At 39.2% G+C, this 11,129-nt stretch overlaps 1 protein-coding gene across 1 annotated transcript; it reads left to right on the top strand.

Moving 5' to 3' along the window:
- The first annotated feature begins 363 nt into the window (after positions 1–363).
- On the top strand, positions 364–10,526 carry OTUD6B (OTU deubiquitinase 6B). The gene is made up of 7 exons (XM_084281318.1): positions 364–564; positions 2,797–2,951; positions 5,385–5,480; positions 6,072–6,384; positions 6,719–6,780; positions 7,471–7,577; positions 8,119–10,526. The coding sequence occupies exons 1-7, from the start codon at positions 441–443 to the stop codon at positions 8,201–8,203; spliced, it is 942 nt and encodes a 313-aa protein (XP_084137444.1). The 5' UTR covers positions 364–440; the 3' UTR covers positions 8,204–10,526.
- Positions 10,527–11,129: the final 603 nt, after the last annotated feature.

Genomic DNA, 11,129 nt, shown 5'->3' on the forward strand with positions numbered 1-11,129 from the left:
AAGCTACTTCATAGCTTTAATTAACTCCAGGTAATAAATAAATGAACAAACATGTACATAACACTCTATTTTGCACAAAAGTCAACAGGATAAATAAGCTCCTTATCGAGCATTGGTCGGCGCAAGGAGCTGGGCGGTTATTTCATCAGGGAGCAGAAAGGAGACGGGGGCTGCTCTCCCCCTAAACACCCCCTGCCCTCTTCACCCCCTCACGGCCCTACAAAGCAGAAAACCGTTCGGGCTGGCTCCGGCGTCCATGCCGAGCGGCGAGAAGCCCTTGGCCACCATCGCCCCCCGGCGACAGCGGCGGGGAGAGCGGCCGGTGCCGGCGATGAAGGAAGGGGAGGGGAGGGAAGGGCGGGACGCGTCATGGCGGCCGCTTCCCCTCAGCGCTGAGGCGCCGTGTGCGCGGGGCGGGAGGGAGGTGCCGCCGGGCGCCCATGGAGGGCTGCGGGGCCGAGGAGGAGGAGGGGATGGCGGCGGAGGAGGACGAGGAGGAGGAGGACGGCGGGCCCTTACAGCGCCTCGTCAAGCGGCAGCGCAAGGAGAAGCGGGAGCTCCAAGGTGAGGCGCCTCGCCGGGAGGAGGGAGCGGCCTTCCCTGCCTAGCGCCTCGCTTTGCGAGGGGGGGGAGGAATGTTTTGGGGTGCCCGGTGGGGTTACAGCGGCCCCAGCTCCAGGAGAGCAAGGGACATCGCTCACGATGGGAAGGAAGACGATAGTCGTGATATTACTGCTGCCTGCCGGTGTGGGATCTGTGTCTGGCCGCGTAGGAAGGGCACGGAGGGTGAGGTAGCAGCCCCGCCATAACAGCCAGGCTGCCAGCACCGCGCTGCCTTGCCCTGAAGTTGAGGGAGATGTGTGCTTTTGTGAGGTGTTCTAGGGAAGCCGGCCTCCCCGCTGCCCATGCGGCCACATTTCATTATCCCAAACGCGGCTGATCTGCAGTGATCCACCTCCAACCTCCCACCCGGCCATCCCTGTAGTAGAGGACCTGTGTGGGCTTACAGCACCGCGCTTCAACTGTTATGAGCCCTGTTTTACTGGCCCCATTATATATTAATGTTCTGCCAGCTGGATTCTGTTGAGTTTCATTGTTCATTGTAACCTTTTTGTTAATCTACATTGATATGGCCTTTTCCTTGTTTGGTTTCTTTGGTCTTTGGTGCGTAATATGTCAGTTGCAGTCTTCTTGTCAAAGGGTTAAAGAGGTGGAGAGAAACTATTTGGCTATTAACTAATAACAGCTAACAATTATTATTATATTTGTAGGAACTTAGTATTTTGAGATGGTTTTTCATCCCCTGAAGTTAACTGACATTGAAAAGACAGGTAGTAATCAAGAATTAGGTAGCTGGAGCACATGGTTCGCTAGCTGGGAGATGCTGAGGAATTTCAGTCCTCCCCTGCCTAAAAGGGCAGCAGGTTCTTTACAGAAGACTGAGTCCATCTTTGTGATGGAGAGGCAGGTAACTTAAACCTACTCACTTGAAAAACACATTCCCGAGAAGTACAATGATTAACTGACAGCAAAACAATTTGTTCCAAAGAATTAATGTAAGGTACATCTCAGCCTCTGAGAACCCAGCATCTCTTCCACTTAATGATCCTTGTAGCTGCCACCCCACAATGTACTCTCCTTGCGTACTGGTGAGTCCGTGCATGGATTTCCTTCTCCCTCATTACATCAATCTTTATGATCAGAACTGCTTCTTTGTCTAACTCAAGTGCTTCATCTGTGAGGCTGAATACTTGACATAAATCTTTTAGTGTAAGTATTCTTGCAGTCTCTTTTTGAAAAGTTTCATTATCATTGCCGTCACCCAGTCAAGGGTGAAGGGCAGTAAAAATGTACTGGTGATGAATGGCAAGCAGGGTGTTAAGCAGTTAGTGCTGGAACACTAAAACGGTGAATGCAGAAGTGAGGAGAGCTATCAGGGTATGTTTGTGTAAGTGCAAAGGCTGTGGAAGCTGAGTTTATTCAGCCTGGAGAAGAGATTATGGGGGATCTGGTTGTTTTCACTACCAAATGGAACAGGTGGAGCTGGACTCTTCAAGCAAAGCATAGTGAACAGGCTAGAGACAGGAGTTGGAAGTGGTAAGAAGAAAGATTCTCTTGGGAAGAAAAAAAGAAAAACATTTTCATAACAAGAATGGTTGAATGCTAGAAAATAATGCCCCCAAAAATTGCAGAACGTCCATCCCTGGAGATGCTCCACAGTCATGTGAATAAATTCCTGATCAACCTGATCTAACTTTGACATCAGCCCTGCTTTGAGCAGGAGGTTGAACTAGATCACTTCTGGACATCCTTTCTAACCAAACTATTTTGTGATTGAAGAAATGAAGCCTTGACTGAAGGCCTAAAAATACTTAAGGAACTTAAGCAACTTGATGCTTATCTTATTCAAGATGTACTTCTTGAATTCAGCTTTTAGAAACTTTATTAAGGATAAGTAATCTCTGTTTTTTCTTTGTCTGCTATAAAAAACATGCACATCTTTTCTGTGATAGGATTTGAGAACTCAATGACCAACTAATTTTATTTGGAAGAAACAGGCTGAGGTCTGTTGTGTTGATAAAATTTTTAAGTATTTTTAATAGCAACTGCATACAAGCTTTTTTCTTCTTTGGATGTTATGATTGTGTCTGTTAAGAAAATGTATGTGATTTTAAAATGTGTTAATTGTGGTATCTTGATGTATGTAATTTCTTTTAAGACTAGCCCTCCTTCTTCCAATGATTGTGGAGTAGCTATATTTAGAGGTAATATTTTATCTCGCTGCTTCTTTAACAGCAAAAATTCAAGGCATGAAAAATGCTGTTCCCAAGAATGATAAAAAGAGACGAAAACAGCTGGCTGATGAAGTTGCAAAACTGGAGGCAGAACTTGAACAGAAGCACAAGGAGGAATTAAAGCAGCTGAAGGAAGCTACACCTGAGCAGAATAAGGTATATGCCTTAACTTCAGCTGAAGCTGTACAGATACAATTAGTATTAGGACTTCATTAGCTTTTTAAAATGATAATGAAGTAATGTGTAATGATTTTAAAGCATTTCTTCTTTTCCTTGCAATGCTGGTAACTTTGGGAAGATCTAGCTATTATGCTGGAAGGGTTATTTAGCTGTATTCTTGTTGGTGAGCAGTATTTGATTTTGCTCTTACAGTGTGTTAGTAGCTCAGGCTTCTCAATGATTTTTTAATATATTTTTTTTAGTTCCTGTTGTGTGATAATTCTAATTATTTTATGTAGGCTACTAGGGTATTGATGGACTTTGACAGGCAATTGACTAATGCTGTGTGATTGGCTTTGCAATTCTGTCCACAGTATAATAGACCTTGTTTTTAAGAACGCACTTTCTGCAGACATGGGAGTTGGCTTAAATGCTTCTGTTCTGCCGTGTTGGCAGCATAACTATTTACTTGGATTCCAGTTTCCAGTGTGCTGCTGGATGGCAAACCATTTAATTTTTAACAGAGGATTAGTTTTACTAAAATCTGAGAAATACTGAGTGGAGTAAATCAGATACAATTAAATACTTTAATAAGATATTAAAAAATTACTATGCTTTAGCACTTAATAAATAGAATCCTGTTGTTGCAATCGATAGACTTAATTCTGTATATCCAGTACTGAAAAGATCTCTTTATTTGTATCTTGTTCTTGAATTTAAGTGCTGTTTGTGCAAGCAGGCCTGTTCATATACTTTCTTCACCTAAACAGCAGTACAGCTTCTGCCTAAATTGATGCAATATGGTTCTCTCTGACTGATGCTAATGCTCCATACTTTTCCATCTCCTTGAGTGATTCCCTAACAGAGTGTGGCTTTTGACTAGGTAAATCTTGTAAAGAAACAAACAAAAACCTGTGTCCTGGTTTCAGTTAGAACAGAATTAATTTTCTTCCTAGTAGCTGGTGGAATGCTGTGTTTTGGCTTAGGATGAGAAGAGTGCTGATAACACCCCGATGCTTTAATTGTTGCAGAGCAGTGCTTATACCAAGCCAAGGACACCTCAGACTTTTGCTCTGTCCTGCCAACAGGCAGGCTGGGGGTGCAGTAAGAGCTGGGAGGGGACAGACCCAGGACAGGTGACCCGAACTAGCCAAAGGGGTATTCCATACCATCTGACGTCATGCTAAACAATATATAGGGGTGGCTAGCCGGGGGGAGGGGGCCGGACTGCTCGGAGTTAAGCTGGGCATCGGTCAGCGGGTGGTGAGCAATTGCATTGTGCATCACTTGTTTGTACATATAATTATTAGTAGTACTATTATCATCATTGTATTATTATTATTATTATTATTATTTTCCTGTCTTATTAAACTGTCTTTATCTCAACTCACGGGCTTCACTTTCCATTTCTCTCCCCCGTCCCAGAGAGGGAGGGGGGAGGGTGAGCGAACGGCTGCGTGGTGTTTAGCTGCCAGCCGGGTTAAACCACGACAACCTGTCTGTGTGACACTTCCTGGACCAGGTGTTTTCAGATTTGTAACTTAATAGAGGCTTAAGCAGATTGCCCTTTTGCTTGAAAACAAGACTGAAAAAGATTTGTGAATGACTTTCAGGGAAATAATCTTGACTGAGAATCGTTTGCTGAGAATCCTTGAGAAAAAAGCAAGCATTATGACTCTATAAAAATCTTACATAGTAGTCTTTGCTCTGACGCTTAAGAGATGATTAATTTGTAAGCATTGAACAGAATGTGTCTTAGATTAGTTACAAGAAGCTGCTTCATTTTGCTAAGCAAGCTGTCAAAACATTGTGATGGAGGACTTTTCAAGCTAACGTCTTTGCTATGGTTATAGACTTCCCTGACAGGATTTTGGTTTGAGGTATATGGGTTCTTTCATTTCTCAACCTCTTTGTTCAGGTTGAAAGTATTACTGTGCATCCCAAAGTGACATCTGGTTGATGCCATAGTGAGATTAGTTTTGACTTTCTTTTTGAGAAAGGTCAACTCTGTCTTTTTCAAATGGTATTTATGTTTTGTTATGGACGGTGTAGCCTTCTCCTGCTTTAATTGTTACAGAACTGGGTAACAGCTCTCTGGGTGCTTAAGCTTAACATTCATTTGCTGGTAAGGCAAGGAAAATTTTCCCTTGCAGTGTTCAGACAGCTAGAGTTAAATTTGAGCTATGCACTTAGTAATAATTTATTTTCTGGGGAACAGTGGAAAAAGTAACCAAGCCCATGACAGTGGGGTTGGGGTGTGAAATGCTTGACTTGCAACTTTGACAGGCTTTGTGCTATATGGATCTTTGTGGAAAGCATTGTAAATACACACTGAAACTACCTGGAAACAGCTTAAAACTGTTTCAGGAAATGCACGTCTCATTTATCATTTATGCTAATAGAAACTTTCAACTTTTTTTTTCTTTTCAGATATATTCTATAACTGATGGGGTTGCAAATGTAGAGCTTGAGCAACTAGAGCAACAGATTCAGCAACCTCGAATATCAAAAGCACAGAAGAGGAGGGTATGTAGTGTTTAAACATTTTACAAATATGTTTCAGTTTAAATGAATATAACTGAAGTCTAACGATTTTACAGGAGACATTACCTGGCTAATTCAGTATTAATTTTGTACCTCCTATGTGTCTTCAAAATCTGTAGGGTTGCTACATAGAAATACATAAGGATTTTTTTTAAAGATCCACTTTTTTATGCTCAACCATGAATTGGGAATCAAAATAGGAGATAAAAGAAAAAGACGTAGGAGACAAGAAAAATATCTAAACCAAATTATTTTATTTCTTTATTAGTATTTTAGTGAAATTCTTATGAAAAATATGTAGGATACTGCGTGGGGAAAAAATTGAAGTGGTAGAACTTTACAGATTTAATAAAAGAAGCTTACTTCTGAAGTTTTTGTAAATATTTGAGTTTTAGGATGTATTGGTCATCTAGCATTTGTTAGGTTTAGAAGGTTTCTGAGACTTAGTATTACTAATTCAGGAGAGCATTTCACTAACATGAATGTACTGAGGAAACATTTGAAGAGTTAGAGACAAGTACTAAGACAAGAACTGTACAGACATCTTAATATTTGATGTGTTTTCAATCTAAGGAAAAGAAAGCTGCCTTGGAGAAAGAAAGAGAAGAAAGGATAGCTGAAGCTGAGATTGAGAATTTAACAGGTGCTAGACATGTTGAAAGTCAGAAACTTGCCTCCCTGTTGGCAGCAAGACACTTGGAGATTAAGCAGATTCCTTCCGATGGCCATTGCATGTACAGAGCTATCGAAGATCAGCTCAAGGATCGCCAGAATTCCTGGACTGTTACAACTCTGAGAAACCAAACGGCAAAGTATATGCAAAGCCATTTTGATGACTTCCTACCATTTCTTACAAATCCCACTACTGGAGACATGTATAGCAGAGGTAAGAATTGTGTCATAAGAGACTTTAGAAAACTTTATTTTATAATTCTTCTTCTTCATAATGATATGTTTGTTCCTGAACTTTATTAATTTGTTGGTTCTGCTGTGTTCTACAGAACACAGATGTACTTTGTTACTTGGTACACCTGAGTCATAATTTTATTTTATTAAAGAAATCTAGCAAATATTATTCCTTCTCTTCAGTGAGCAAATATATTTTCCTGCATTTGGACTTCTCTGGTTCTAGTTTTTCACTTTAGGATCAGTATTTTTCTTCACTTGCTTGCTCTTTGCTTGAGAGAACTACTAAAAGCTGACTTTTCCCTTCTCCACAGAGGAATTTGAAAAATACTGTGATGATATAGCAAATACGGCTGCGTGGGGTGGTCAACTGGAAGTAAGTATTCACTTGAAATTGTATCACAATTTCACAAATTATCAGTATATCTTCAAAAAAGGATTTATGAAGAAATAATATGCCTGTAGGCATAAGGAAACACATTCATAATTTTAGCAAGAATTTTCTCCTATAGCTATAAATAGTTTCCCAATGTCAGTAGATTTCTGATGGTCCCCTGCTGTCCTGATAAATTTGATGATAGAAGTTAAAGAATTTGATTGTCCAAAATATCACTATAAAGAATGACAAAAGGTGAGGGGGAACAATATTTCTTAAAGGGAAAGCATCTTATTATGCAGACTTAGGTTGTAGCAAAGCTGACTATACTGGAGCAATGTTGTTTTTTGTAATGTGAACTTTGAGCTTGAGAAAATGTTTGTTTTCGTTTATGTCTTTGCTTTTTATCTTTTACTGCTTTCTAAAACAGTAGTTATTAAATTATTAAAGCTAGCACAATGTTACCTGTTTTTATCATCAAAACTATTACCTTAAGGCAACTTATTTTAAATTACAGCTCAAAAAGTTTATTTTTTTGCTATTTTGCTTATTTTAACAAAGTTTAATTTCAAAACGAAATTGGAAATGTTATGCCTAAACTTATATTTGCTAAAACTAATTATTATGTCTTCTTCCCCCCTCACCATGTTGGATTTAATCCTGTTGTTGAATTCTTTTTATGCCTTACAGCTAAGGGCTTTGTCGCACATTTTGCAAACACCTATTGAAGTAGTGCAAATGGATTCCCCTTCCATTATTGTTGGTGAAGAATATTCAGGCAAACCAATAACACTTGTGTAAGTGTGTCATTTTACCCATTTTTAAAATCAGTGCATTTATTTCTGTATGAGAGAACTCACCTTTGATTCTCATCTGTTTTGTTTCATTTTCATTTATATGCCTGACATTGACCTTCAAGACCAATGGTCATTTTTTTCAGAAATGGTAGTTGTGATTTACAATGACTTTGAAGATATTATGATTAACATTCTTAAAATGCTGACAATGAGTCTGAAGCATGATTCAGTCACTACTTTATAGAATGCTGCAAGGTTATTTGCCTGTTAATTCCAAAATCATTGTGAAATTGATTTAAAAAAAATGCATCAGGAAACTTTTATTCAAAGCTTATGTCAATTTATGTCTGTAAGTCACCAAAATTAGAAACTCCTCATTGACTGTATATATTTATATTCAGTCCTTTTTTTATGACCATATATTTTTTCTAAGAACTTTTGCTAAAACTTGAATTTACTTAAGCTGTCTTCGAGTGCTCTTGATGTTTGTCATGCAGTATATTTTAGTTAAACTAAGCGGTTGTTTTCTAACTTTTTTTAGGTATATGAGACATGCCTATGGATTAGGAGAACATTATAATTCTGTAAAACTTCTAACAGACACTGCTACAGAAAATGGCAGCTAACATTAAAAAAAAAAAGAAAATCCACGTGTATAACAGTTGCATCTTCATACGTTGGGCTCCAAACAATTCTCAGAGAGACTGTGAAGTAAAACTACCTGGAATGGATTAACAATTAAAAAAAAAAAAAAAAAAAGATGTACCAGGGTTTTACTGTGAATCAGAAAAAGCTCTTGGTTTGAAACAAACAAAAAATGCAAACAATGCAACAGTATTTTGAACTTGTTGGTATTAATCATATTTAGAAAATCTCTAAAATGCTGGCTGTATAGATTAAAACTTTTTGTTTTAATAGAGCTTTATCACATGCCACAGTGAAAATACTCAGCAGTAAATGTTTTGATTAATCTCCAGTCTACGGAAGAATTAAGGTTACCTGAAGGTTCCTGTCACATTATTTCTGGCAGATTTTCATGATCATGGAAGAGTTGAGGACTTGAAAAAAGTTGACAGACTATCCTTTGCGGTGTTTATTTTAGTTTCAACAGGATATAGCTTTAATATTGTAATAGGGATCTGCTCCTTTATTTGGGCAGGGAAGAGCTGGAGGGAAATTCAATAGTAGAATCTCATGCTTGGTTGAAGGAATTGCAGTCATACGATTTTATGGATGTCTATTTAAGTTTTGGCCAAGGTTTGAGGGATTCACTTGTGTTTTGCAGCTGGCAGTAGGAACACTTGATGCTCTTCCAACTACTAAATCTGTTTGGAAGAGGATTGCTGTTTATGTACATCGTAGCATTGATGCGAGTTCATCTTTAATCTTCATCTGTACATTTTGATAACATAGAAATCTTAAAACCAGAAAGCTTCTCAATTTCTTCAGTTCAGGTAGTGAATTCTGTCTGAACTCATCATTTATGGATCTGCTGATTTAAGTGTCACCTAAAAAGCAGTATTTTATAAAGCTTAAAACAGCTGGTTCCTACAGGTATAAAAATAACCATTTTATTTTATGCCAGTAACTTTAAAGGTGATCTACAGAAGAATTAATTTCATTTTCATTGCTCCTTATTATGCACAGAGAAGACTTGAAGGGTGTTTGTTTTTTTTTAAATATGGCTTGTCTTTTTACATTGGAAATGAAGATTTCTGTATTGAGGTTGCTATAATTATGACTTCAAAATTAGCAGCGTTACTGTAATGCAATCATTGCTTTTAACAATAGATTTTTTTTTTTGAAGTCTTTGCCAATAACATCATAAATGCCTGTGTTATTTTAATGCTGATAAGTTGGTGTGGAGAAAAGCAGTTCTTAGCAAATTTAAACAGGTATGCCCTGGATTGAAGCTTGAGCTAACAGTGCACTTTTTGCAATCCTTTAGTGAACCTAGCCAGTGGATTGACCTTTTGGGACTTACAAATTCTAAAAAGTAAATCTGCTCTAACTCAAAGAGATACGTGTTCACTTTATGGATCAGATTATGTCTGATTTAAAGCACTTTGAGAGAGAAAAACAAAAAATAAATAATTATAGCAGAAGTCTAGTGGGTAGACAGGAGCTGGTTCAACAATAAGAACCTGTGCATTATAAGTTCTCTCCTGCAGTCACTTCAGTAGGGTCTTCTAGTTTGAAGGAACCTTCAGAGGCCCTTGTTTGGTCCTCACACACCGTGGCATTCGGAAAGCTGGGGTCTCTATTTCTGCATTTTGTTGCGTCAGGTACAGCCTCCAGTGCAACCCACCTTGTGCCTCCTGCAGCCACAGTTTGTTTCCACATCGGCCCTTGCAGGACCACCCCATGACGCTCTTTTTTTCCTCCTTTGACTGCTTTTATTGGAACCCGTTCTGCATCCTCCTTCTCTCCAGGCTCCGCAGTCAGAAAAAAGCTCTTCTACATCCATTCCTGGGGTTGGTGCGAAGGGTTTTGTTACTGTTTGCCAGAGGGTCTTGGGTTTGGGTGGAATATAATCAAAAGAAGAATCTGGAGACTCGGGCAGCCCTTGCTGAATGCGACGGAGCTTCTGTCCACTGGCAATATGAAACCGTGAATCTAATTTCAAAGTGTGTAAAAGGTGTGTCTATTCATAATACCACTGAATTTCACTAAAAGTAATACCCTTCTTGGTATTGCTCAAAATTGATACGAAATGCATACGCTGCTTTTCATAGATAACTTGTGAAAGAAGTTTGGTTTATTGGATTTTCATTCTTGTTTCATTACCTGAAAGAGAAAGATACCATGCCTGTACCAACAGTTTGTGATGCTACTGATGTTTACAATCTGTATAAAGCAAAAGAGTGTTTTAATATAGTGAGCGAAAGATCCTTGCTCATGTTGTATGGAACTTGCCAAAAAGTAATAAATTGGTTTATTTGTGGCGAATCTTGTTGTGGTCACTTTTAACTAACTGCATAATACTGTTATTTCATGGACACAGCTTTTGAAGCATTGCATTCTTAATTCCTTTCAGCGAGAAGTTCTTCACTTTATCACAGTTGTTGGCCATGAAATCTTAGATCTGTGGAGTGATATTTGAGCATGTTTCCACTGGCAGCCAAGCTGGAGATAGCATCTCAGTGTAATGGGATTAATAAATTAGTCAATGTGATGGTGAGGGTGGGGACTCAATCTAGGTGTCTCCTTAACCTGGTTTGGAGACTGGGCTGAGAGCAGGAGGCTACATAACGCAGCCCAGTGAACATGATGAAGTTGCTGTCTTAGTAGATGCAGTGGAGGACTGTGGTGGGCTGACCCTAAGACAGTTTGTACCACCTGTCCTCAGGGCAGGGAAAAGAATATAAAGAACAAAAACAAGAAAACTTGTAGGTTGAAATACAGAGGAGGAAAATCCATGCAATGCAAAGGATGTCTCTAGCCACTTCCCCAGCCCTTCTCCAAGTCAAAAACAAACAAACAAACAAACAAAAGAACAAAACCCACCGTTTTCCTTGCCTCTGCCTCCTTGCTCAGGTTTTGTCACTGAGC

This window comes from Netta rufina, assembly GCF_964035555.1.
Source record: "Netta rufina genome assembly, chromosome: 2".
Lineage (NCBI taxonomy): Eukaryota > Metazoa > Chordata > Aves > Anseriformes > Anatidae > Netta > Netta rufina.

What these genes read in the sequence shown, in the direction of transcription:
- OTUD6B (XM_084281318.1), top strand. Translation starts at nt 441, where the DNA reads ATGGAGGGCTGCGGGGCCGAGGAGGAGGAGGGGATGGCGGCGGAGGAG. An exon ending in CAAAAGCACAGAAGAGGAGG is followed by an intron (nt 5,481 to 6,071) that starts GTATGTAGTGTT and finishes TTTCAATCTAAG; the next exon opens with GAAAAGAAAGCTGCCTTGGA. An exon ending in CGTGGGGTGGTCAACTGGAA is followed by an intron (nt 6,781 to 7,470) that starts GTAAGTATTCAC and finishes TATGCCTTACAG; the next exon opens with CTAAGGGCTTTGTCGCACAT.